This window comes from Lepidochelys olivacea, assembly GCF_965140295.1.
Source record: "Lepidochelys olivacea isolate rLepOli2 genome assembly, chromosome: 10".
NCBI lineage: Eukaryota > Metazoa > Chordata > Testudines > Cheloniidae > Lepidochelys > Lepidochelys olivacea.
The window spans coordinates 20578713-20605832 of NC_140420.1; the positions used below are offsets into that span (position 1 = coordinate 20578713).

General features: G+C 42.4%; 1 protein-coding gene across 4 annotated transcripts in view; it reads right to left on the reverse strand.

The window, feature by feature from the left end:
* The window catches only part of GSPT1 (G1 to S phase transition 1), a 37823-nt gene extending 24029 nt beyond the window's left edge, over window positions 1–13794 (reverse strand). Inside the window, exon 1 of one of the 4 annotated variants that reach the window (XM_084640779.1) lies at window positions 13357–13794. In XM_084640779.1, the coding sequence (XP_084496905.1) occupies window positions 13357–13666 (310 nt within the window). In that variant the 5' untranslated portion in view covers window positions 13667–13794. Of the gene's footprint in view, window positions 1–13203; window positions 13253–13290; window positions 13309–13356 lie in introns of those variants that run through there. The other 3 variants (XM_084640778.1, XM_084640781.1, XM_084640780.1) reach the window with 3 other exon arrangements.
* Between the last annotated feature and the right edge of the window lie 13326 nt (window positions 13795–27120).

The following is a 27120-nucleotide window of genomic DNA, read 5'->3' on the forward strand; positions in this document are numbered from 1 at the left end:
CCAGATTTAAAGTCCCTTCTCTGTCACATCAAAGATGAGCACCCTATTGGTTATTCTGATGACCTATTACCATGAGGCTATTGGTTATTCTGGGGTGGGTGTCTAATTTTTTCCTGCAACAAATTCAGAAGGTCTCTCCTTTCATCAGTATGCAGAACAGGAACATGTTTGAAATCTCAAAGTTTTGCAGGATAGGAAAAGCCATTTTCTGTTCAGTTTCTCCCATCCTAGCACTGGATCAAAAGCAAGCTTGCTGAAGCTCTGCACTACGGTTTCTAAACCCATAAGCACAATGGATTTGAGGAGAACAAGAAGAAAGCAACTCTTCCACAGAGAATTGAGATATTGGAAATAGGAAGCAGCACACAAAGAAGTATGGAATGTGGGTTGACCTAGTAGGAGCAGCACGGCTGCTATTATGAACTTCTATTAAGGTAATGTGACAAAGTCAGATCTGACAGCTATAAGAGAGTGGTAGAAGGCCTTAAAATGATGAAGGCCCTTTCCTCTCAGAGACACCTGAGTCAATTAAAGGCTAACAGTGACCTTTAAACACCCCTCTTCTGTTGAGATACAGGGATGAGGGATGAGAAACAAACTACAACAGGGTTAGTGGCAGAATGGAGAAAAGGCTTCTCTTGCGAGGAAGGCTGCTATCCTCCCTGTAGGGGAAATAACCGGCAACCAGAAACCAGCATAAGGCAAAACCCCGGAGAGTGGGCAGGGTATCTCCTTTTGTGTGTTGAGAGTTTTTGTTTTGCTTAAGAGAGCTACTTGCGTCTACCCTGAGGCTCACCTTGTAAATATTGAAAAAATAAATCAGAGAGAAGAATTAAAAACTTCTCAAGTAAGACTGAATCACTCCGGGCCCCCACTGTCTGAGGGAGAAACGCTGAGGTGGCAAAGGACATACCTTGCCACAGTTGTATCAGTCAAATTAGATATGAAAGTACCATATAATATGGCAACAGGAAAAGAGCTAGTGCTACTCTGAGCTGCATCCACAGAAGTATTTCACAGAGCTAGGTGGTGGATATATACATTCTAGCATGACTGCAGCTAGAAAATCAGTTCTGGGCACCTCAGTACTAAGGAGAAGATGACAAACTGGAGGAACTATCTTGCAGTAAAAAACTGAAATATTTTAATATGTATAGCTCCACTAGAGCAGGAAAGGGATAACACAAACATCTGCAAATACATAAAAAAAAATGTGAACACCAGAAAAATTTAATATGGTAGAAGATATAATGAGGAATAAAGGAAGCTAAAAATGACCTATCCTACAAAGAAAAAACAATTGGGTTTGTGCATATTGACTTTGCGATGTAAACACCTTTCAGAAAACAGCTCCTCATTTTTTAGAAATGAACATTCTACCTACCCTGGAACATTATGGTACTAGGAGGTTGGTGCCAAACATATAGGAAAGCAATATCTGATTGAGGAGAAGAGTTTGACAGACTTTCACTCACTTTCATGTGCTCTGTGTAAAAATGAAGAGGTCTACTGAAGAAAAAAAATTCTTTAAGACAGACACCTAAAAAGGTAACAGGGTAACTCAAGGAATTCATAATGGTCAATGTTACACTTTACAAAAAGACCCTGGAAAATGGCGTCTCCTCTGATGAGCTCCAAACAATTCCTAGGCCTAGCTAAGGCAGACTGTCTGAATGACTCAATGTGGGGTTAGGGTATGAAAAAAAAGTTGAAAGCCTATACTGACCAACTTGGGAGATATGTTCAGGGCAGGTTAATTCAGCTGGTTAATTCAGGTTAATTCACTAAGTCCAGACTTCATCAGCTGGAGAGAAGGTCACAAGAACATAGCACCTCTGAAGGTAAAAAGTGACACAAAGGAGGTAATAGGGAAGGTCTTAAACGATATTTCTTGTATCTTGTGGTCTTCTGTTTTCTCCGACAATACTCTAGCAAATACCTATGGTCTCACATACTTCCTTAAGTTTTCCACAAGCCACATGAAGTGTCTAGACAACATACTATTAAGGGTTTACACTTTTTACAAGAGTTTACTAAAGCAGTCTTTAGTAGATCATGTGTAACATCCGCTGTCATATACAGCAGACCTAAGTGAACAATATGAAATTTTTATCCACACTTCTAAATTCTGCCTGAAAATTCCAGCTCTTCATTATTTGTGACAGTAATTCTGGTAAGAGTCTTTACAATAAAAGGTGTCATCAGCTTACCAGGAAATCCAATTTTATCAGAATGTCAATCTTAATTCACACCAGGTGTTACAGAAGATCACAAAACACGGCAAAATTTTGCAATTACACATAGTTTAATGTAATAGAATTTGGTATTATGTATCATCTTTCACATTCCCCCCCACCCATTCTCAAAGCACGTTACAGTAGGCATTAAACATTGGTATTATAGTGACTGTGGAATGTGGCAGCAATAGCTAAACAGACTGTACAGTCTTCCTAGATGTTCGAGATCTGGAACATAGTTTTATCACCACTTGATCTTTCCAACAACAGACACGGGATCTTTAAGGGTGGACAATCAGAAAGGAAAGGATATAGTGTATTGCAGTCACCGTTTGCATTAGGTAAGAGTTCAGTTTCTAGAGCGAGCTGTGACTCTGCCGAAGAGTAAGTGTGCTCAGATTTAGCCTATATAAAACTGCATTACAACAAAATGGATCATGCATCCTAGTGTTTTAAAGTGCTATTCTAGTGTCCCAAATAACTTTGCAAGAATGCACCATATGGCCTATATAATCCACATTATCCTACCATAGCTGACATAGATCAGTTGCTTATTATTTATATTCTATTTTGTGCTTCTATATATTTCTGTTGTACAATAGCCCCAAGACCTTGGAATACTGAAGGGAGAAGAGAGGTAGGGTTCTAAAAACAAGTTATGCTCCACTTTCTGAAGTACGAACTTATTATTTTGTTCTTGTGGAGAACGATGAGGGTAAGTCAGCAAGTTGACAGCATTAGCAGTTTAGAGTACTAGCAAGGTAAGTTTCAGAAAGCTGATTTGGATTGACATTTAAATTAAAATGAAGTTAGATTTTTATGTCCAGAAAAGATACAGCTTGTGGAGACGGGGAGGAGGGGGGGGGAAAAGAGTGGCTAAAATATAGGAATACAACTGCTAGTAGAGTCAGTGTAAACTAGGATACAAGAAATAAATATAGCTGAAAACTGCTCAGTGACTGTTAATCTTCTAACTACAAAGTCAATTTTGTTCTTGACTATATTTCATGCTCCACCTCTTTTGAACTGCTCCTCTCTTTTATGAGGTGGTTCTGGAATTCCTATTCTTTCCCTTTATTTTATTTACATCTGCCACTTTAAATGCCCTGCATGATAGCAACCCTTCCTTTGATTCAGAAGGGCTTGATGTGGTTCAATTTATAGCCCAAAACTTCCTCTTCAACAGATAGGGGGAAGGAATCAATGAATTTTTCACTTCATCCAATAAATGAGAGCCCAATTCCACAGTACTCCTATTTCCTTCTGGCCCAAAGAGCAAGAGACTGATTTTGGTCCTAAAGTTGATGTCACTAGACTACTGGTACAACTATCATACTTTTGTCCATCTCCTCTGTTTGCTTGAGTCATACTCATTTCTTATCCCCCTACCCCTTTCATGGCCTCTGTAGATTCTCATCCTACATCTGTGCAGTCTTTGCACAAAGCATATAACTGATGGAGAAAATCTGACCTGTTCTTGAAAAAAGAAAAGGAGTACTTGTGGCACCTTAGAGACTAACCAATTTATTTGAGCATGCTCAAATAAACTGGTTAGTCTCTAAGGTGCCACAAGTACTCCTTTTCTTTTTGCGAATACAGACTAACACGGCTGCTACTCTGAAACCTGACCTGTTCTTGGTCACTTTCCCTCTGCTGCTCCAGCAGCAGCACAAACACCATAAACTTCTTCATAGCAATTCTTGAAACACTGGAGGATGAAGAAATGCAAGATGCCCACACTGACTATAAACCGAGTAACCTTAGAACTTCATCATTGCTCCATTCTTGTGATTTGAATATCTGATTTGTGTACCATATTTACACAATAACCATATGGTCTCAGCTGTTCTCATACAATTATTACAGATGTTTACCCTTCCTTGAAAAAGGAAATTAAATTAACAATCTGACTTAAAAGTATAAAAGCAGGAGAATCACAGCCAACAGTAAAAATAGTAAGAGACTCAGTTAATATAAGCAGTATTATCTAGTTAAGGACAGTAAGCACAAGAGCTGTTCCAAATATTTCACATGAACAATATTTAAAATTATAGAGAAAGAAAAACATTTTCCAAGAGAGTTTCTGAAATTCACTTCAGGTAAATAAAGCAGTTTGTAAAAATATCACTTACACTTGGGCCCTAAATGATTTTTTGAAAGTCTTGCTCTCTACCTCAAAACTTCAGGTCTTGTCTTCCCTAGGAAAAGAAATGTGTTCTTTACGTGTGATAACAAATAGGAGGCAAAATCCCAATGAAAAAATCAAGCAGTTGTTTTAATGCGAGTTGGCAAGTTGAGGTAAAAACCATAGGCTCCCCTACTAACTTTTACCTGCCAACATGTGGGAAAACTACAAACTGCCTTGTCCTCATTAGGATTTTACCTCATGTTAGTTACCTTGCATTAACTAGTATGTGGCAAGACCCCCATTTCTTGTAGTGAAGTATCTTACCTGTTTCACTAAAACCTACATGTTACTACACAACTAGGCCTTATGAAAGCCTGTGGATCCTCAAAGAATACCCCATACACCCCCAGAGATCACTTCCCTTAAGATCAAAAATCAAGGCTCAATTGGTAGCACTCTTGCCTTTGAGACAGAAGATCAAGGAATCAAGCTCAGTATTAAGACAGTTCAGGGTTACAATTCCAACCTTCAAATAAAACATCTCATATCCCGGAGGGATTATGAGACAAATTTAACATTCCATGGCACTTAAAATAGAATCAAACTGAGTATCTTAACACTGACACTCACGAAGTTAGTTCTAATGTCCAAGCTATTACAAAGAATATAATATGATCTACATTTATTTGCCAATACTACATTGTCTGTACTTAACTCCTTGCTTTACACAGCTAACTGGGGTACCAGAGTATGGAGACACTGTCTAACTTCAAATTATATTCTAAGAATTACTAAAACTTGAGCAACTACATTTTGATGTAGGCATAAAGGCCTACTTAAAACTTTTTGTCACAACATATCTATAAAGCAGCAAGAGATTATTGCAGACAAGTTAAACTCACTCTCTTTTAACCTAATATTGTTATAAGTAATAGGCAACATTACCATAAAATTAGATTAGAGAAAAAAAACTCTTCATTTTAACTTCTTGTATTTGGCAGTGAGTTTCATTATTTTGCCCTGTAAGCTTCTTCTTTTGTTTGTATTGATATTTAAACACAACAAACTGGGGAGAAAAAAAAACAAAAACAAAAAAAAAAACCAACTTAAAACCAGGAAAATGAAAATGTAAAACCCCAAATGTGCAAGGAAGATTAGGGAAGTACCCAAAACCACTTCTGACTTTGTTTTTTAAAACTGAACTTCAAGTTGACAGAGTCCCATTAAGTATCCAAATTTGAAAATGCTCGCCTAATGTCAATCAACATAGACTTGGACTTGCTGCTATCTAGATGAAGTCAGGTTACCACCTGATTCAAGATTCCATTTTGTGCTAATTTAACATTTTTATACTCTGCACAAAGAGATGAACTGTTCACAAGTAATATGATACAGATTTGCCTCCATGTGACCAATCAATAAGACCTCAGTGATGCTGAAAACATGTACATGAAGTACATTAAAGTTCATGGAATCAATTCTGTCTGTGAAAGGCAGCTAATATGTGAATATTATAAATATACACATTAATGAACTGTATATAAACTAAGCCACTATATAATTTTGATCTGAGTACTAAACTGTTGGCCTCGGGCAAACTCATAATTTGTCTAAAATGCAGAGGTGTTAATCTGCAAAGGTGCAGAGTGGGAGCTAAATTGAACAAAGACTGGTGGTCACTATGCATATGATTTTGGAAAGATGTTTAAAGAGCAGATGGCCTAATGTTCACATAAGTTATACAAAGCTCGAGAAAACAAGACACGTGCCAGACTAAACTATTTTTGAGAAAGTGATACAACACATAATTTACCACCTTATTTCCAAAATGGTGGGCTTTGACAGAAGACAAAACATGTTATTTAATGTCTGGTTGAGAGCAGGTCATGGGTGACCTAAGGGCTAGCTGGCTGAGGGAGGGCAACCCACACAAGACAATTAGTGTTGACAGGTTAGGGAAACCAGAAAGATGGAAGTTCCCTTGACAGAGAAGAGATGTTTCAGAGTAGCAGCCGTGTTGGTCTGTATTCGCAAAAAGGAGTACTTGTGGCACCTTAGAGACTAACCAATTTATTTCAGCATAAGCTTTCGTGAGCCAGCTTTTCTTTTTGAGAGAACTCCTTTTCTTTTTGAGAGAAAAAGAGTTTATTTAGTGTTTGAAACTGAAGGTCTCCAGCTGCTCCTAGATAACCATCTCCAAAGAGTGCTGAAATGACAGCAAAGGTATGTAGAGAACCAACCCACCTAAAGGGTGTTTGACCTTTGACTGTTTTGCAGACCACGGTTGAAAACAGTACTGTTTAACCTATTTGTTGAGTCCTTGCTAAACACATTCAGAAATTTGCTTGAAGCAACCAAAAGCCATTGAAAGAAATGTTAGTGCCACTAAAAGTAACTCAACATCTTGGCTTGCTCTACAACTTTTGCCCTCCAGTTTTTGTTCTCATCACCTTTGTATGTAAAATTCTTCTAAATTTTACATACCACAACCACAGCAATCTCTAAAAGCCATTTTAATTGGAGTCAAAAATACAATACACACACAACAAACATCATGACTACACCGACTAGGTTTTATAGAGTACTATAATAAAAAAAAATTACTCAAGACAAGAGTCTAACTCACTTCTGTTCTCTAGTTTCAAAATAGATGACTTTTGTTTCCATACCCATTTGTCTGATAAGATTGCCAAACGACAGTTTTAACCCTAAGGAACACATCCTAGATCAGTGGTTTTCAACCTTTTTTAGTTTGCAGACCCCTAAAAAAAAATTCAAATGGAGGTACGGACACCTCTGGAAAACAGTCAGTCTGCGGACCCACATTGAAAACCACTGTCCTAGATAAAGCATTTTCTTTTAACTGCTTCCTCACTCCTTAAAGCATAAACATCTCAAATCCTCTAAAGATACAAAAGTAAGGAACAAAGCATGAGCCCAGAAAATCACTTTTATATGTATTTAGGAAAAGCAATAAAGCATGATGAGAATTAAATATATGCTATAGAATGGTGAGATTAGAAATAGTGATTACTTGTGGACAGAATTGTTCTGACGCCCATACACCATAAACTGTAGTTTTAAGATGTACTTTCAGCTCAAATTAATTTAGTTCAGCTTAGCACTTTAGAGATGGCTACATAAAATAAGTTTTCCCAAAAGCATAGCTTGTCTATAATATACTTGACCATTTAGTGGAAGATAGTGTAGGATAATCGCATTCAATCATACATGAAAACGGAGAAAGGTTCTCAGTTAAAATTCCAGGTGGAACCTCATGAAGTATGACTTTGGGTAAGTCAACCTTCTTATACCTTACTCAAACTATTAGTTGAACTGGATAAAACCAAGACCTCATGAAAAGCTAGATATTGCATTTGGAATAATTCTTAAAGGAGAAAAATGACAGTTTGGCCAAAGAAACTAAGTAAAATGACATTTTATGTATAATCTGAAGGTGATTTTGCTTCCAAAGTCAGGCATGTTATTGTATTTATGACAAACAAAAATTCTAGTCACATTAAAAGTAACAAAGGAAAGTGAGGAAATAAAAAATTATAGAGAGACACTCTTCTTAGCAGACTCAGTTGCAAACAGCAGAAAATCACATACAAAACAGAGGCATAACGGAGTGCAAGTATGCCACTAAAACCAGAATTTTTCCTGGATTAAAAAAAAAGACAATTTTTAGAATTGGCTTTCCTAAATATCTTCTGTGAAAGATGATTAAACACTCAAATGGCTATTTAATCAAAAACTACCATTCTACTCTATTAAATACATTTTAAAAATAAGTAAATTTATTATTTATGAAAGGAACCAATAATCCTAACACATTGTAACATGGTTATTTAACCAATTATATCCCACCACCTTAATTAGTTTACACCCAGCAAAAATTAATTATATAGCAGACTGAAACAATCACAGAACCAGACAGAGATTATACAGACAAACAATAGGGAAATGGGGACTACAGTAATAGAACACCACAGAAATGAGGATTTCACATCCCAGCTATTGATAAGTGAGTTCTTGCCAGACAGGATGCTATCAAACTAAGTTTCCTTTTACATCTTCTAGGCACTTCCCTTTCTCTGGAGGCGATAGGTATTATCAGGACAGGACTGTATTCCTAACAGCCCAATAGCATCTTATTTCAATGTGACTAGTTTGGAATGTGAGGATGTGACCAGTGTAGTGTGGTCAGTTCTGTGCAATTTTCTCATTTCAGTTCTGCTAATATACCTTGTTCCTGACCTGCACCATCCTTTTGAGTCAGACTCTCCTCCTGAAGAGACTGAATATGTTGTGGTTTTATGAAGGAGTGTTACAAGAACCTAAATTTTAAGCCACTTAACTCATTTTAATTGACATATAAACAGTGATGAGCTGCCAAAATCTTAACTGGTTCCCTCCTCACCCCACGAGGGGGTCATTGCCCACCCCACCCCCTGGGACTCCTGCCCCATCCAACCCCCCGCGTTCCTTGATTCCTCCAGCCCCCCCCCCCAGGACCCTTACCCCATCCACCCCCCTCCCTGTCTGCCCCCAGAACCGGGCAGGAGGGTCTTGTGGGCCTCAATAGTGGGTGCCCACCCCACCCCTAAGGTGAGGAGTCCCAGCAGTGCTTCCCTGGGGCAGCTCCCAGGAAACATCCGGCAGGTCCCTCTGGCTCCTAGGGGCGGGGGAGCAGCCGCTCCCCCCACTGATCACATCAAAAGTGGCACCTTAGGCACCGACTCCATGGGTGCTCTGGGGCTGGAGCACCCCCAGGGAAAATTTGATGGGTGCAGAGCACCCACCAGCAGCTCCCCGTCCCACGCCCGACCCCAGCTCACCTCACCTCCGCCTCCTCCCCTGAACGCGCCACCCTGCTCTGCTCCTCCCCCCCCCCCCCCGCTTCCTGCGAATCAGCTGTTTGATGGGAAGCCTGGGAGGGCTGAGAAGCAGGCGGTGGCTTCACACTCAGGGGTGTGGAGGTGAGCTAGGGTGAGGAGTGGTCCCCCTGCGCGCGCCCCCTCCCGCAGCGTGGGCGGCCCTCCTCACACCCCCTCGCTCCAAAGAAGCGGAGCGAGGCAGTGCATTCAGGGGAAGAGGCGGAGCGGAGGTGAGCTGGGGGTGGGGAGCTGCCGGAGGGTACTCTGCACCCACCAAATTTTCCCCTTGGTTGTTCCAGCCCTGGAACACCCATGGAGTCAGCGCCTAAGGGGCCACTTTTGGCCAGTTAAATTTAGAAGCCCTTTTGGAACTGGTTGTCCCTCGTGGAGAATTTTAAATTTAACAACCCATTCCAGTGAACCGCTGGGAACCGGCTCCAGCTCACCACTGCATCTAACCCTTTAATTTTCTCTCTAAAAGCCTGGCACAATAACCATTAATACCCCTCCAGAACATCACACTTAGATTGTAAGCTCTGTGCAGCAGAGATCATCTTTTTATTCTGTGTTTGCACTGTGCCCACCACAATGTGGTCCTAGCCCACCACTAGGGCTTTAACCTTTTACTGAAATGCAAATAATAAATAATAATACAGATAAAAAACGTGAATAAAATTGTTCCACAAGCTGGCAGAGGCTGACTGCTGCAGAACATGTAAGTGCCTGAGGAAATGGGAAAAGCCAGAAGGTGTTGCTCAAACAACCTATTCAGCACCATTTGCTAATAATGAGCTGTACTGACCGATTTCCAGGGCAAACTCCACCTCCTGGCCAGAAGTATCACAGATGTTCATGTAAATAGGAGACCGCAACTTAATGGGGTAAAATAGAACCACACAAGAACCATCTTGGTTCCACCAATATCTTGGTCATCAATTACTTAATGTGACTAGGTACTCCCAGGCTCAAAGGTCACAGCAATGACAGCCAGTTCAAGGAATGAGATAAGAAGATATTGTTTGGAACCGCAAAATCCTCATAATGAAAGAAGGTCGCTCCAAGATAGACAAAAGTGCTTTTAATAGACAATGGCTTAATATTATGAGAACCCAAGTAAATATTGAGTAAGGTATCAATTTAAACCTTTGAAACATTGAGAAGGTATGACTATTATACAAACTAGGAACTTCAAATCAGCCAAAGATGGTATTGCTACATAGGAAGTGTATTCAGCAGCTGGAAAGAAAGGAGTGAAAACTGTCCACTCTGAAAGACTAAGGTCATGTACTGTGGCTCTACAGCTGCATAGTCGCAGCTATGTCCCTGTAGCGCCATAGTACAGATGATTCCTACATGGACAGAAGAGGGTTTTTCCATCAATGTAGGTAATCCACTTCCCCAACCTAGCCATATCCACACTGGGTGGTAGGTCAACTTAACTACAGCACTGAGTGGTGTAAATTTTTCACACCCTTGAGCAACACAGCTAGGTCAATCTAAATTTTAAGTGTTGACCACATCTCGGAAGCCATACTGATTGGCTTTCCGTTAAGTCTCCTCTAGTCTCTATCTGGAAATATGGAAGCTCAGTAAAGGGGCAGCATACAGTATAAGAAATGAGGGAGGAGGCTAGGTGAGGGGAAGTATTATCAAGCCTACCAAAAAAAAAACAAAACAAAACAAAAAAAAACCTACACCACACCTACCAAGGAACTGCCAGCCTCATAAAAAGAACTGGAGAAAAATAAGTTACTGCACATGCCATTATTCAAATATTGGTAACAGTATTTCTAACACAACCAGGAGTCCTTGTTCATAGTACAGAACAAAGCTCTGATGGTTCTCTTTTAGGAGAAGATGATGTAAGTAAACTTTTTCATATTGTTTAAATTTAAAAGATTCAGATGGATTATGTACAAGACGTAAAAATATTTGTTGAATTATTTTAAAATGTGAATTCCAAGTTTCATATTAGAGTGAACTTCAAAGATTTTTTCAAAGGTTCATAATACAAATTCTGATATAACTTCAACTATTTGCAGCACCTTTACAATTTACATTTACCTATGAACATTAAAGTGCATGGATTCTTTGAATAGGAATCGAGGAGTCTGTCCAAAGCTTATCCAAAGAATATTTTAAATGGTATCGTACAAGGTCACGCCTATTGTCAGCTGCCCACATCATACATGTCCTGAAATTTACAATATCAGAAAGTATTCGGTATAAAACTAAGTCAGACTTAATGAACATAGAGCTTTACACTTAATTGTTTAACAGAAGGATTAGTTTTTAATATTGATATTGAATATTTTACACACTTTTCTACAAACCAATAAGTCAAAGATTGGTTACTGATTTCAATCATCATCATCATCAAATATTAAGGCAACTATGATATTCATTTAGATACTAAGTCAGCATGCATATTTAATAACTCATGATCTCTTGCTGGCTATGGCTTATTAAACACTATATAACAAATTGGTGACTATGAATTACTGCAACCCTGATATCTGAAATAGAGGGCTGTCTCACATGTTAATATCAATAAAGGAAGATTTCAAAAATAGATAGCGAGATTTTAAATGTCATATTCAAACAAGTTTCAAAATCCTAAATCACAAGAGTGACCCTGTAATCTATGAATAAGAATTTATGAATGACAATCTGCTGTAAAATTAATCCACATTTTTGACATTTGGAAGGCAACTCCTTCAATTTGGAACAGGTATTAATAAGAAGCTGTTGTTTAATTTCACCCCATTAATCCCATGCATATGCTATTTGCAACATACCGTGAAATCCTTTGAAATGAAAGGCAATATAGAAATTCAAGATATTAAGGTAGAGCACTGCCAGAGAGCCCCACTCCCCAAACACCTCACCAAATGTGTCACACTGGAAAGATTATTAAATGCTTAAAATGATCCTCTTCATAAAGGCATAAATGATCTCCCTGAAACTGTTGGTGGCAGATACAGGGCCAATCTCCAAGCCATGTCATGTCAACTATGACCCAGACCTGTGACCTATCTCCCTTTTCTACACTCAGTTTCCCCTCCCCTTCAATCCACTCCAATCTTTCAAAAGTATATTGACCTCTAAGGCGTTTTTTGACCCGTCAAGATAAAAAAGTAATATGGGGGGTGGTGGTGGGATATAGATAGTATATGAAACACGATACTAATTAAAACTGAATTACCCCATTTTGCATCTCTGCTTCTTGACAATAAGGATATCTTTACTGTGCACCCTTGTTCAGATTCCTAAATTGTACCCTATTGTCTCCTTCCTAAAACCGCTCAGCACATTGCTCCAGTAGCTAAACTGTGCCACGAAGTGCCCTTCTGCCCGGCTCCACTATAACTCCACCCACTATAACTCTGTAGCTGTATTCTGAGTCACAAAAAAACATTTCTATGCTGTCCTAAAGCTCCTCTGGCTAGATTTTGCAAAGTGATCCTCAGCCCCTCTTCCTCTCCACACACACCAAGGTTATGCTCAAGTTCCTCATGTACCACCAACCTCTCTGATGTCCTTTTCTCCATCTACAAAGTTCATTTTCAAAGCTCCCCTCCCGATTCCAAACCCAAATTCTCCTCCCAGACTCCAATCCCTTACTCCTAAATTTCCCCTCAGCAGCCTCACATTTCCCTCCCACAGGCCCAACGAGTATTAGCCCCCAGGTCTCTCCAACACAACCGCCCTACACGTTGTCCTCACACCCAGTATGGCCACCAGCAACACCCACACATCCCACTTCCAGTGATGCCTCCCAGGCGCTCCCCTTCCCTCCTGGAAATGTTATTATACCCAAGCCCCACCATCAATCTTTTCCTCCAGGCTCCACAGCCAAGTGTTACTCCCCAAGGCTTCGGCTTCCACACCCCTCCTCCAACGAGATCCCCCAATATCCCCTCCAAGCCCTGTTCCCCCCTTCCCCAGCCCCCCCTACCTGAATGTGCCAGGGCCCTACTCACCACCAGGCCCTCCCCCCGCGTTCCCTCATTTCCTCTTCGGCCCCGGGGCTGCGTTTACATACCCCCATCCGGCGCACGTGCCCCGCCCACTGCCCCCTTCCCCGCAACGTGGCCCCGGCGGCGGTTACCGTGGGGCGGAGGAGGCGGCGGCAGGCCAGGTGGGGGGGAGGGCGGCGGTAGTCCAGGCGCCGCCCCGCCTCTCAGGAAGGACGGCACGAACTCGGCAGCGTGGACATTGGGCACGAAGGGCTTGGCGTTCACGTTGAGCTGGCGGCTGAAAGCCGCATCAAGGAGGAGCTCCTGCTGCTCGGCCTGGGCCTCTGCGGCCGGCGGGGCAGACCCAGGGTCGGTGCCGCTGCCCGACTCGATGTCCGCCTGGTCCCAGCAGTCGGGAGCCGAATCGCTGCTACTCCCGCTGCCGTTCCCGTTCGCCTCCATTTTGTGGCTGCCCCACAAACCTCTGCGGCTCCGAAGCCGTACGGGAGAAGGCGGCGGCGGCAGCACCGACTCAGCACTCCCTCACTCCAGCGACTCCGCGTGTGCCCCACCGCCCTGCGCAGTGTGACCTGCCGGAGTTCCCGTGCCTCCTCCCGACAGAATTATTCGCCGCCATCTTGGTAGTTATTTCTTCCCTGGTTCCCTTTGCATAACATGAGTGTGCTGAGGTGTAGGGACTACGATTCCCATTAGGCTTTGCGCGCACATATTTGTCTTCCCCCTGGGAGAGACGGGAAATGTAGTTCTCTTGGCCTGCTGGGTCACATTTCCCGGCGGGCTTTATGCACTAGTCTCTCGATTTTGCTCCTCTTCCCCCTCCCTCCTGCCACAGAGAGACGGGAAATGTAGTTCGCGGGAGCGATGCTTGAAGGAGAACACCAAATCCCAGCAGGCACTGCGTGTGAATTTGCTTTCTTCAACTTTTTTTTGCCACCGCATAGAAGGATGGGAAATGTAGTTCTTCCCCCTTGACCAGCGAGAACAACAACCCCTCCCATAACTATCCCACAAGTAGGAAAGGTGGCGGGCAGCTGGTGACTTTCAGTGGTGATAGAGAGCTATGTTACAGCTGCCAAGTTGGAGGGGCTCAATTTCCCCCCTTCCAAGTTCAGGTGAGTGTGTCACATGAAGTAACCTCATATGCACAATTCTACAGATGTTCCTGGGGATGTGGGATCGCCGTCCCCTAAACACAAGCCTTTTCCAGTCCACATCCGCAGGCTCCAATTAAATTGGAAATATGGAGCCCTCTGTCTCCCATTGACTTAAGCTGGACTGGTGGAGGCCCAGAGCTCCTGAAAAAAGGTTAGGATCAAAGCAGTGAAGCCAACTCTGATTATTTTTATGGCTAGTCTCATGCTATTTGGTGTGTTTTCTTAAAGCTCCAGCTCCTGGAGTCAAGTGATTACATGAGACTCTTTTCAATTTTTTTTTAAAAGGGTAGCATAATGTAGCTCTTGGCTGCAGAGAAAAGCCTTAAAAAAAAGTGATCCGAGTATATCAAAGGCTTAGAACCTGGAAGGCAAATAAAAAGAACTCAAAATATTTTTCTAAAGTTTTTATGATTTTTAAGGCAATGTCATGATTGGTTGGTTGGTTTGTTTAACACTTTAGGTTGAGAATACTTATAGTGTCTCAAGTTAGGTAACCATAATGGAAGCACCAGAAATCAGTGGCTTTTTCTGTAAAGTGAGTATAACATTACTTACCAACCTCACTGTGTTAACTTGCGGCTTAATTCATTAAAGCTTGTTAAGCACTTTGAGAGCCTCAGACTCTATAGAAATATGAAGTTTTAATATGCTGTATACTGTACCAGTTTAAGAAAACAGAAAAACATTAGAACCACAGAAAAATATTATGCTACATAACGCTGTATTACACAGACCACAGCTTTGATCTCACAGACCCCTCATATTCTTCATACTTGCTAAGTGAAAATTCCTCAATAATTTATCCATCAAAATTTAAACCTTGACAAGAAAAAACCCTCTTCCTTTTCAAACAGTCATCTCGATGTCACCAGATTCCATATGCTCTCCTGCCATCATATTCTCCCTCCTGTTTTGAACATGTACCCACCCTAAGGGTATGTCTATGCAGCAAGAAGACATCCACTGCTGGCCCATGCCAGCCACTGGGGCTGTTTCATTGCTGTGTAGACTTCCGGGCTCTGGGACCCTGCGAGAGTGAGAGGGTCCCAGAACTCAGGCTCCAGCCCAAGTCTGGAAGTCTACACAGCGATGAAACAGCCCCGCAAACCTGAGTCAGCTGGCACAGGCCAGCAGCGGGTTTATCTTTGCCGTTTAGGCATACCCTCAGTGGTTAATTCCCTTGGCCAAATTATTAAATATTTGTTGACATTTTGTGAATAAATGGAATGGAATTTGCAAGTATTTAAATTACTCTATATAACCTCTCTCTCTTTCTAGATATATAGTATATATTACTCTATATAACCACTCACCACACAAAGGGCCAGCTTCCTCCAGGACACAACCAGCTTCTTCCAGAAACTCCATAAAATTAACAATCTCACTGAGAACACCATGGATATCACCTCTCTGTACACGAACATCTTTCACAATGATGGCATTGCTGCCTATCTCAAATATTTATAAGACAATGGAAAATACTCAGATATCCACCCAAACTCATCTGTTTCATCCTCAGCCATAACAATTTTACATTCAACAACAAGCACTTTGTCCAAACCATGGGAACAACTATGGGTACTAGGATGACTCCCCAAATTGCCAATCTCTTCATGAGCCTCCTTGAGGAAGAATTTCTGGGTAAATGCACCATTAAATCAATGGTTAGATACATCAATAATATTTTCATCCTCTGGACAGAGGACCTAAACACCCTCATAATTTTCCACCACATCTTCAACAACCACCACCTATCAATTAAACAATCTCTAGAACACTCCCACACTAGGATCAACAATCAGCTCCAATAATGGAACACTACAGGCAGCTATATTCAAGAAACCTATGGATCAGCACACCCACCTACACAGATCCAGAAACCACCCCAAACACACCAAGAAATTTGTTATATATTGCCAGGCACTCAGATACCAAAGAATATGCTCTGAGGAGAAAGTCTGAGATATATATCTTAACCATGGGTGGCACGTGATGGAGGCTTGGGGAGGCTAAGCCTCCCCTGACCTCGTGCTGCTGGGGGTTGGCAGTGGTGGATTACTGCACAGGGCCACAGGACCCGTGCCAAGGGGCCCTGGCCAATTTGGGGCCCCCAGAAAAATCTCCCTTCACCACGACCCCAGGGCTGGAGGAGCTCTTGCTCCCCACTGTGGCTCTGGGGCTGTGGCAGCAGCACAGAGCTTTTCCAGTCATAGGGCCACAGTGGGGGGTGAAGGTGGGGCAGAAAGGAGTGAGTGGGGGCAGGGCCTCAGGGGAAGAGGTGGAGTGGGGGCAGAATGGGGCGGGACTGCAGGGGAAAATTCACCTGATGCCCATGATCTTAACACTCTTAAAACTGCTTTCACGAAACAAGGATATTCCACCAGTGAAGTAGATTTCATCATGGAATGTCTACCCAAATATCTTGAGAGAACCTGCCTCAATATGGAAATAAAACCCACTCCAACCTCTAGTTGTCACCTACCACTTCACACTGGAACTTATACGGTGTGTCATTAAACAAGTACAACCCATAGTCAGTGGGGTCCACAGCCTGAAATAAATCTTTCCTGAACCCCCTCTTCTGGCCTTCAAACAACCCCCCAACCACTCTCCCCTCATCATCAGAAGCAAGCTCCCCACAGACCAGGACACACTAACTCAAAGTGGCACCAGACCTTGCCAGAACAACAGATGTAAAACCTGTAGACATATTTTCACTCCAACGATGATCAATGCCACCCCCAGAACACACCTTTCAAGTCCCGTAAGTCCGACACATGCCTATCACAATATGTGGTATGCTGCCTCATCCAGTGTAATAAATGGCCCAATAACAATTATGAGGGTGAAACCAGGCAATCACTATGCTCTCAAATGAACTAACACAGAAAAATGCTAAAAGACCAAAGCACCGTATAACCTGTGGGTGAACACTTTTAACAAACATTCACTCTATATCTGACCTTTCAGTCCTCATCCTCAAAGGAAACCTCCAAAACACCTTCAAAAGATGAGCCTGGAAGCTTAAATTTATAACTTTTCTAGACACTAAAAATCATAGTCTGAATAGAGACACTGGATTTATGGCTTATTAAAACAATCTATAACCCATTAACCCCGATCCCCCCAGCTTTTTATTTCTTCTTTCCCCCCTATGACTGGAGAGATGTTAACTGGTCACTTCACCTTGAATGAGCCCTGGAAATATGTATTTACTTATTCTAAACAATCTGTTCCATCTTGTATTTAGCTGTGACACTCACAGTACATTTCCCAGACCTGAAGCACCTTGTTTATCTCTATAACCTTAGGAATTTATACTTATCAATATATGATTGTGCAAATTATGTATTTTCTTATTTGCAGTTGTAAACAAAATATTTTACAAACTGTGAGAATGAAAAAAAAACTCTGCCTTTTTGCTTCTTTATAATGTATAAAGCAGCCCTAAATTTTTTTACACTTAGAAATATTAGTTCTTGATTTCCCTATTTTTCCTTTAAGGACTCTCTGGACAACTAATGAGATTATAATATGTGGGACTCAAACTAGGGGCATATGTTGTGTCTCCATCTTCCACAAAGTGCCACCTTACATTCCGGAATCACAGCTTTAATTTAAAGTAAAGTTTTTTAAATGTCAGTCTCTAGCCATTTTGGTTGTGAAGCATCCGATGAAGTGAGCTGTAGCTCACGAAAGCTTATGCTCAAATAAATTTGTTAGTCTCTAAGGTGCCACAAGTCCTCCTTTTCTTTTTGCGGACACAGACTAACATGGCTGCTACTCTGAAACCTGTCCTGATGCAATGATGTTTGCCTGAGTTTCAGAGAGCTTGAAACAATAGCTATGGGAGGTAACAACTGTCTCAATTAATTTTAATCAGGTGTCCAACGAAGATCATTTAAATGTCAGTGTTACAGCTAATCAAGCATATAGAGAAAGGAGAGGGACAATCATATTATAAAAATCTGCACAATCTCCTGTGAGTGACATCTCATTTTGGCACCACCAATGGGAAGTGATAGAGTACCACCCTGTATTCCTCCTTTGAGAAGTGGCCAAACCAAGGAGTTTAGGCTTGTTCAATAGGGCATCTGAGCCACACCCAGTGGGAGGCAAGCCCATGATCATATTTTGAACATCTCCCCAACTATATGCTCTGAGTACTTTCAAGGGGTGTAGCTTCATTTGTAGGCAGAGTGTGAAGTACCACCATTGTTATTTTTCCTTCTGCATTTGATCCCTGTAGCTGGGTGGCTACCCTGCTCCTAAAATAGAAGGGGTTAAAAGCAGCCCTGGAGAGGGCTGTGGCTGGCTGATTGGGGAAGCAGCTGCAGCTGGGCCATGCCCCAATCAGGCCCCCAGCTGGCCTGTATAAAAAGGCTGTGAGCCAGAGGCCTAAGGAGTCTCTCTCTAGGTTGGGAGAGAGTAGGGTTTGGCTACTTGCCTGACAGAGTACTGAGGATGATGCAGTGCTGGGGAAGGAACAGGTTGAGTGGGGGCTCTCCAGGCTGTAGGACCTGGTCCAAGGCCCATAGAGGTACTAGGAGGCAAAGGAAGGCAGCAGGTCTGAACCCCCTTGCCTATGATGAGTGGCCTTTATGCTACAGTCTGCCCCAGGGAGTGGGGGCTTGGTGATGACTGGCAGTAGCCCAGACTGAAGCAAGGTGGGGAGGGTTGGGGGTTCCCTAGGAAGGGGAGACCTGGAGGCACAGTGTGGGGGATACTTCCAGGGGGTAGAACTCCAGAGAAAGGGGCACTGGGGTCTGTGAGGGACATGGGGGGCCAGAGCTGTGGCAGATCACTGGCCTACAGAGGGTGTGCCATGCTGGAAAAGAGCTAATTCCCAACAACCAGCAGGAGGCGCTGCAGGGGTGAGTCCGTTCCTTTACAATCCCACGTAACAGAGGAGGCAAAAGATTGAAATGCAAGTAACTAGGTCATGAGTTGTTTAAAAGTGAGTAAAATAGGTACTAAAAACAATAAACTTCTGAAGTATGTAGACTTAAAAATCTACTCTCCTATGTTCCTCTGCCAAGTGCAAAGCTCTCCCTAGCATGCGAAGGGATAACTCCATCAATTTATGAAGAATCTAGATTCCCATTAAAGTATTATGGCTATGAAAAAAATTTCAAGTGTGACCTGATGCAGCGCTATTTTCCTGAGTATGCAGTAGGCATTTCCAGGATTTCTGTTGCTGCTTGGAGATTTCTTCAAGAGCGAGATTAAGGAGCCACAAATCTGTTTCACCACTGGACTAGTCAGAACTTTGTAAAACTGATGAGTCATCTCATTTTTACTCAGCTGCCATATGGGACAGTTATGAGCAACAGGGGACAGTCTAGATGCTAATCATATGAGAGATGAACCTGGAAAAAAAGGACCCCCCTCACCTGACAACCAGAATTCTGAGGAAGAGCAGAGTAGTGGAGGTCACTTTCCCTCTCTTTGAAGCTGCCAAAAGTAGTACCACCCCTGAATAACCATGGGGTCTCTGGGTTTGGAGTGGGAAAAGAGTGATCCTTCTTCTTTCAGCATCCAAAGGAGTTTGGGAGCAAAAGACAGATATCAGATAGGCAGAAAACATATGAAAAATAGATCTCCTGAGCAAGGAGTTATGGGTAGGAGTGCCCTGAAAGTAGTCCCAACACCCTCCACCTTGTGGGAAGGAAGGCTTGGCTTCTTACCAGGACTTGTCTGGTGCCCCAACTTTCCATGAATCTTTGTATTGGCTTCTGGGTAATGGGTGACATTTTCTGGCTATTTGGTATCTGGTAAATTTTTATGTAATGGTTTCCCTTTAGTTGTGGATAAACCCTTATTGGCTCAGTTTTATAACTATTGCATTACCAATTGGTAAGCCTATTTTTGTGTGAGTTCTGACTCTGTTGAGAAGTCAAGTGAGCTCTTACCTTCAACCAAATGCCATACATGAAAGGGATTTTCTCAGTTCTTTTGCCCCATTTAGAAAGACTTCCACAGTCTCTCTTTTGTTAACATCTTGGAGATGTGTCCCTTCTTCTGGCTACCTCCTTCGTGGGGAGAGAATTTTAGTTCTGCCAGTGTCTGTCTCGAGATTATTACGTGCACACAGAGCTTATGGGCAGCACTGTCTTATTACGTATGTTTTGGCATCCCTTAGAAGGTTGGACTTCAAAGCATCTGAAATACAACTTGGATTTGTGAGCCCTAAATATCCCTGATCTCTGTTCTTGCCTCTTCTCCATTGTTCATGGGTGTTTCTCTCTCTTTATGTGTGTGTGTGTATGTATGTAAGTAAATACACACAGGTTTGATAGTTTTCAGAGTATGTGGTGCCAGAAGTCTCAGACCTTCTGTATGGAAGAAAAGTTACTTGCAGTGTCAAGCCTGACATTTATTCCCTAGATACTGTGATCCTCAGACATAATTTCAGAAGCTCTTGTGGCCCTCCCACGTGTTCCTAAGGGTGTGCAAACCTGTTCTGCAGGCTTCTCCATGCATAAGAGGTGAGTAAAGCGAAACCCTAAGGTTTTAACTGAGCTGGTATCTTTCAGTGTTTTCAACCTGGAGTATTAGGTAGTACTTAAAAACAAGAGCTAAGGAGACAAGTAGCATCATGATCACTTAGCTGACTAATATCTGTTGGAATATAAATAGTGATGTTCTATTGAGGTGTCTTAGCAATATAAAGCTTTTTACTTTTTCAAATAGTCCCTTTGTATCATCCAGCCATTTAAACTAAAATTGTAAGTAAAAGCTCTTACGTATTTTTTTGCTGAAGAATTTTTTTATTCTAGAACCACCCATGTTTGCTGCCAAAATTCTTGTAATGGACTGATGCCATTCCTTAAATTGAATTCGATTATTGATTTACATACAGATTCTGTCATCATTGCAGCATGATTGCTTCATTAGGTTTTCTTCATAAATGTAAAAGGACCCATAATGCAAGGGAGATGAAAAAGTTTAAAAGGCCTTTCAGTAATAATTAGCCTGTATATAGCTATCATAGGTACTCATGTGGCCTTCATTACCATAATATCTGAGCACCTCACAATCTTTTAGTATACTTATCTTTGCAATCACCTAGGAGGTAGAGAAGCACAGCTCCAGTTTACAAGTGGGGAACTGAGGTACAGAGAGACTAATCTACACTGCATTTGGGAGGTGTGATCATAACGTGTAGATCAAAGCTAGCTCCAGTCACAGGTGCCAACTTCTCATGGCGCCGGTGGGTGCTCGCCCCTCCCCCGCCCCCATTCCACCCCCTTCCTCCAAAGTCCCTACCCCAACTTCACAACCTCCCTACCCCATTGGACCCCTCCCCAAATCCCTGTCCCGGCCCCACCTCCTCCCCTGAGCGTGCCGCGTTCCTGTTCTCTCCCAGCGCTTCCTGCTCAAAACAGCTGTTTTGCAGTGGCAAGTGCTGGGCTGGAGGGGGAACAGCGGGCATGCTTATGGAGGAGGCAGAGCAGAGGTGAGCTGGGGAGGGGAGGGGAGCTGCTGGTGGGTGCAGAGCACCCACCAATTTTTCCCCGTGGGTGCTCCAGCCCCAGAGCACCCATGGAGTCGGTGCCTATGGCTCCAGTAATAGCAGTGAAACCTTTGTAGCACAGTACCCTTGGTATGTTCTTGAGCTGCCACACCCATGCTGCTGGGGTTTCGCTGGTATTGTGATGTGAGCTAGCTATAGAAATTATAGTGGGGCAGAGAACTGATCCCTGGTTTTGTGGGTTCCCAGCTCCTGGAGATCAGGAATTCATTCTACAGCAATCAACTATAGGACAGGTTTCAGAGTAACAGCCGTGTTAGTCTGTATTCGCAAAAAGAAAAGGAGTACTTGTGGCACCTTAGAGACTAACCAATTTATTAGAGCATAAGCTTTCGTGAGCTACAGCTCACTTCATCAGATGCATATCGTGGAAACTGCTGCAGACTTTATATATACACAGAGAATATGAACCAATACCTCCTCCCACCCCACTGTCCTGCTGGTAATAGCTTATCTAAAGTGATCATCAGGTGGGCCATTTCCAGCACAAATCCAGGTTTTTTCACCCTCCACCCCCCCACACAAATTCACTCTCCTGCTGGTGATAGCCCATCCAAAGTGACAACTCTTTACACAATGTGCATGACAATCAAGTTGGGCTATTTCCTGCACAAATCCTGCACAAACTATAGGACACTATCCTTGTCATATTAGTAATAATACTTGGCACTTCTATAGCATCTTTCATTCAAGGTTCTACAAGTACTTTAAACTATTAAGTGTCACACAGACACACCTGTGAAGTACCTCTGCTACAGTTATGTAAACTGAGGCAGGATAAGGCAAAAGCATTCAATCTTGGTGCTAAAATTAGGTAACTAAATCCACATTTAGGTATTTAAATAAGTAGCCTGATTTTTAGAGGTGCTTTCAAGTCAACAGGAGTAGTGAGTCTGAAAACAAGTCTCAGCCCTGGTCTACGCTACGAGGTTAGGTCGAATTTAGCCGTGTTAGGTTGATTTTACAAGCAATGCGTCTACACCAGTGGTACCCAAAAGTGGGGTGCGCAAGACCATCTGTGGGAGTGTGCAGCAGGAGGAGCGCCACCAAAGGAGCACCTGGTCTACACAACCAACCCCATTCTGTCGACCTAAAGGGCTCTTAAAATCGACTGCTGTACTCCTCCCTGGCAAGGGGAGTAGTGCTAAAATCAACTGTGCTGGGTTGAATTTGGGGTAGTGCAGATGCAATTTGACGGTATTGGCCTCCAGAAGCTATCCCAGAGTGCTCCAATGTGATTGCTCTGGACAGCACTTTGAACTCCAATGCACTAGCCAGGTACACAGGAAAAAACCCGGGAACTTTTGAATTTCATTTCCTGTTTGGTCAGCGTGGCGTGCTCAGCAGCACAGGTGACCACACAGTCCCAGAATTGAAAAATGAGTTCCAGCATGGAGTGAACGGGAGACACTAGATCTGATTGCTGTATGGGGAGAAGAATCTGTGCAGGCTGAATGCCAGAAAGAAGAAATGCTTATATATGCCAAAATTGCAGAGGGCATGGTGGACAGAGGCTACAACAGGGACACACAGCAGTGCCACTTGAGAGTTAAGGAGCTCAGGCAAACCTTCCAAAAAACAAAGGAGGCAAATGGTCGCTCCGGGTCAGAGCCCCAGACATGCCACTTCTATGATCAGCTGCATGGCATTCTAGGGGGGAACCCTACCACTACCCCATCACTGTCCATGGACACCTGCAAGGGGGGAGTCTCATGCAACAGGGAGGAGTTTTTTGTTGAAGAATTGTCACTTTTAGGTCTCTAATCGAGTAAAACTATTTCTCCATGTTTATTTCCCTCCCACACACACTGTTCCTCAGATGTTCTTGTCAACTGCTGGAAAAGGCACACCTTGATTATCACTACAAAAGGTTTTCTCCCCCTTCCCCCGCTCTCCTGCTGGTATTAGCTCATCTTAAGTAATCACTCTCCTTACAGTTTTCAGAGTAGCAGCCATGTTAATCTATATACGCAAAAAGAAAAGGAGTACTTGTGGCACCTTAGAGACTAACAAGTTTATTTGAGCATAAGCTTTTGTGAGCTACAGCTCACCCGGGTCTCGGTCTTGTAGTGTTCATAATTCCTTACCACCAGTATCATGGCATCAGCTTGGGATATGTTGCGATGTTCTTGTGGTGTGCCAAACATGATGTTAACAGTGCAGGAGCGGTGAACTTGGTGCTGCTGTGTGATGACAATGGCAAAAGGAGACCCTCCTCTGCCTACGTCCTCCAGGGCCTGAGTCAGTGACATTTCTGTGTTGAGGAAGATGAGATCCACCACCATGCCCAGATCCCGCACCTTCCGTCCCACTGACTCGGCATATTCCTTTGTCTGTTTATTGACCACTATCACAGAACAGTCCACAGGCCTCTCTGAATCAAAGCGCCTCTTGATTTCCTCAAAGTACTGCCGGTATAGATCCTCCCTGCGTAGCTCCTTGCGTTTCAGACGCTCTTCTGCACTCAAGGTGGGGGGCTCTGTCAAAGTGGTCTCTGTAACGGTCATATGGGTCCTTACAGTGTGTATGGAAACTCCCATTGTTTCATGTTCTCTGTGTATATAAATCTTCCCACTGTATTTTCCACTGAACGCATCCGATGAAGTGAGCTGTAGCTCACGAAAGCTTATGCTCAAATAAATTTGTTAGTCTCTAAGGTGCCACAAGTACTCCTTTTCTTTTTGCGAATTCAGACTAACGTGGCTGCTACTCTAGACCTACCAACAGGAGAGTTTTTGACATCTGTACAAGACCTGGTATGTTTGAAGCTGAAATATCTTGATCTAGAACAGTTCAATTTTAACTGAATATTTTACCTTCAGCTCTTTTCCACTAAGTAATGTACAAGTGTAAAGTGCACCATTTGTTGTTGACATTTGCCTTTATTGAACAAATAGATGCTCTACCTGAAAATCCTAATCTAATCTGAAAATCCAGATGAAGTAGCTGATAAATGCCCCTTCCCTTAAAAAAGGACCATGGCAGCTAGTATGAATTTATGACTGTCAGCTGTCCTCTTTTTGATAAGATGAGCATCCTAGACCATCCACTTGTTGCTAAGATCTGTTAAGGAAATGGATGGTGAGGCCTGAAGCCACCGTGACTGTATGAGTCTCTCCCGTGAGCTCTGTTCAGAAGTCTCCCATCCCATCAGCTTTCAAACTTTCTGCAGAGTCTGTTTGGGTGACGGCAGCCAGAATGGCGCTGCCTTTTAATTTAATTCAATCCATTTTGGTTTCTGTTATGCTAGGAATTTTGGCTGTATCTGTGAAGCTTTGGGGTTTCTTTTTTCTTTTATTTCCAGTGTTCAGTTCAAATACAAACAGATGGTACAAAGTTGACTCCTGTTATACTACAGCAATATATACAGAACAGCACATTGTCACTGCTGATGAAAATATGCCTTCAGATAGTATTTGGCCTTAGGGTATAAAGCGCATTGTGAGACTGGACATGCCTTCATTGTGCAGCCAAAATTTCAGGGGCAAAAATTGCAGTGTTTGAGATTATAATAAGAGACGCAATATAGATTATAAGAGAAAGTAAGACTTCTTGTTATTATGAAGGTGACAGTACAGATCTCAGCCTAGGGTAAATTAACGTTTCTATTTTGGAAGAGAGACATGTGGAGTGTCCAGAGCAGCCTTGCTCACTAACTCACGTTAATTCCTGAGGTAAAAAACTATAATGTAGACAAGAGCCAGCACAATTTCCAACGTTTTAATCTGTATATACAATGCAAGGTGTTATGAAGTGTTTCAAATCATGTTTTAAAAACACCTGTCTTTCTTGTCTGGGTATGCCCTAGGAGTGTCCTCACAGAGGTCTGGGAGCAAAGGCATGGATGGCGGGGAGCTAATGGCTGCATGACTCCTGAATAAGCCATGCTGCAAGGTGTAAATGAATTTCTGGGGAGTAGTATGGGATGGAGGCCTCTTTAGGTTTCCCTGTAAGTCCTTAATCTCCACAGGACTTCTAGGTGTACCTCCTGCCTGTACATGAGTATTCAGCAGCAAAGATAGTAGGCACCTTATAGACTGCAAACTCTTCCCCCTAAGGAGGGGATGCAACACTAATTCCATGCAGACACATTCCTCTCCCTTTCTCCCCTCCCAGAATTTTCAGTAGGAGGGAGCATAGGTCTTTAATACATACTACTGTAGGATTGTTTCCTACTGTACAAGGTCTGTTGTTTTGTGCTGTTTAATTTAGAGATTTCAGTTCAAAATCTGATCTTTATTTTACAAAGAAGATAGCAACAATTTCCCAGAACAATAGTAATTTAGGCAACAAACATTTTATAGGCAAATGGAGGTGTGTAGGTTTTTGGAGATGACAGAACCAAAAATACAAAATAGTAAGATTAATTATGCAAATATCACATGTTCATCATCTGCAGTTAGTTTAGTGGTAGGATGAAAATTAACAGCTATTGTGACTCTTTATTCATAATTGACTCAATCCAAATTTCTTTGGATTTAGTAGGCATCTCTATTTTATACTAGACATTGTCTGGTAATATATACTTATATGGCCCTTCCCCCTGTCTGAGCATCTCACAAACATCAATTATTTTAGCCTCACAACACTACTGTAAGGTAGGAAAGTATAATTATCCCAATTTTACATTTACAGATTGAGAACTGAGGCGCGGGGGAAGCGAAGGGTTTTCAGAAGCAGTTAGGCACCAAAACTCCTATAAATATTTTCTTTTGTAAATAGAGAATTTGATGCATAATGACTCTTCGTGCCTTTGAAAATCTTCTCCAGAGAGACCAGGTGGTCAACAAAGCAGGGTCACAAGGCCTGTGCTCCAGGGAGTCTGTGGCACAGCTGGAAATTGAACCCAGGTCTCCACAGTCCCAATTCGGTGCCTTAACCACAAGACAGTGTTTCTGAAAAGGACAGTAAATTTCCTGCTGGAAAGGAAGAGGATTAATCAAACTCCCTTATATAACTCATCAGGAAAGTAGTCTTGCCAGTTCACAAATGAGATCATAGTAAGAATTATCATTAAATGTTAGTCATAGCTTACATTTAAGTAGTGCCTTACATCTACAAATGCCTTACAAACTGATTCACAAATTATAATAATTTAGGAACATTTTATCCACCCTTCAAATACAACTTCTTGGGTGAAATGCAGCTGCTGATTAACACTACAGAGCAATACTACATAACACTGTCAAAGAGAAAGGGAGTTTGTG